General features: G+C 42.2%; 1 protein-coding gene across 1 annotated transcript in view; it reads right to left on the bottom strand.

Annotated features, from left to right (window-relative positions):
* The window catches only part of LOC310803022 (zinc finger E-box-binding homeobox 2), a gene marked incomplete at both ends in the record, with an annotated part of 24,739 nt that extends 23,851 nt beyond the window's left edge, over positions 1-888 (bottom strand). The window contains one exon of the mRNA XM_083667660.1: positions 828-888. Within this exon, the coding sequence (XP_083523786.1) occupies positions 828-888 (61 nt within the window). The remainder of the gene's footprint in view (positions 1-827) is intronic.
* Positions 889-1,200: the final 312 nt, after the last annotated feature.

Genomic DNA, 1,200 nt, shown 5'->3' with positions numbered 1-1,200 from the left:
TGAAAAACGAAATATGGCTCTATGAACCCATGGGTATATTTTTACCTTGCGTAAAGTTCCAGGTGCTTCTCTCTGTGTTCAGTGTATCAAATAAACAAACAAACAGACAAACAAACTGGATAACGAAAAACAACAACACCCTTGGTCTACTATATACTGTAAGGTGCATGCCAATTTACACAAAACAAGCTAACATGAACTATACTTGCTTGTTTTCAAGTAAAGTTGCATAGCATATCGCCTAAAGCTACACATTTTAGAATAGAACAACGACTAAAAGCTGTTATAACAAAAAGCTATTATAAATCATGCGGGTTGTGCGCTACAGTTAGGTGGAACCGTTGGTTTCACAAAGTATGCAGGGGGCTGAGGAATTACCCCACACCTTTAGCATTACCAGGTAGGCAGATTCTGAGTCATAATACTCTATACAGTTTCTGTTTTGGTATGTTCCTCTGTGCTGTATACATCAGAAGATATGCTTCAAGTGCTGACATGTAGCCTACAATGGGCTAAGACGCAAAACAAGGTCTAAAACGCATTGAAAATCAATGACATCGAAGCAAAGACGATGTGTGCCTGGAATTAATATTAATAATCCTAGTCCAGATGGAGCTAAAAGGTGAGCTGTTTAGCCTACTTCAACGTCTCTACGGTATAAATGATTAAGTCATTTGAATGCATTTCTATTGACGAAAAACTTTGACTGTTTTCACAATCGACAGGTTTTCAATAATGAGAAGTCCGTCTGCTACACCTTAGAGTGAGTAGCAGACAAAATGTTAATTAACAAACTTCTGAACAATTTATTGCGGAACATTTCATACCTTGGTTCCTTCTCGGGTTCGCCTGTTTCCTTCGTTTTCCCCTGCTCTCCTCAGCCATCATGTCGCGGGTTAAGTTAAACTGTCCGAGGAAGTGCACTGCGCTGTGGTGTCCGTGCCTGAGAATGAATGGTGTGAAACATTGCCTCCGTCCTCAGCGGGTGACTAAAGCCTCGTTGGAACTCCAAGCCGAAGAGCGTGAGTAGAAGTGATGTCATCAGAGCTGAGGTTGGTCCTCCTGTCCCGTTATGTGTTCCGCTAAAGGTGCGAACGGGTGGCGGGCTCAACTGCGCAAGGAGTCTATCCTCCCACTGACGCATTTGATAGTTGTAGACAGTGTCACCTCAAAATCTATCACCTAGAAGTGATGGTAAAC

The sequence above is a fragment of the Argentina silus genome (genome assembly GCF_951799395.1).
Source record: "Argentina silus genome assembly, chromosome: 4".
In the NCBI taxonomy this organism is placed as follows: Eukaryota; Metazoa; Chordata; class Actinopteri; order Argentiniformes; family Argentinidae; genus Argentina; species Argentina silus.
The sequence above is the reverse complement of the archived record's forward strand: the minus strand, read 5'-3'. Positions and strand labels throughout refer to the sequence as shown.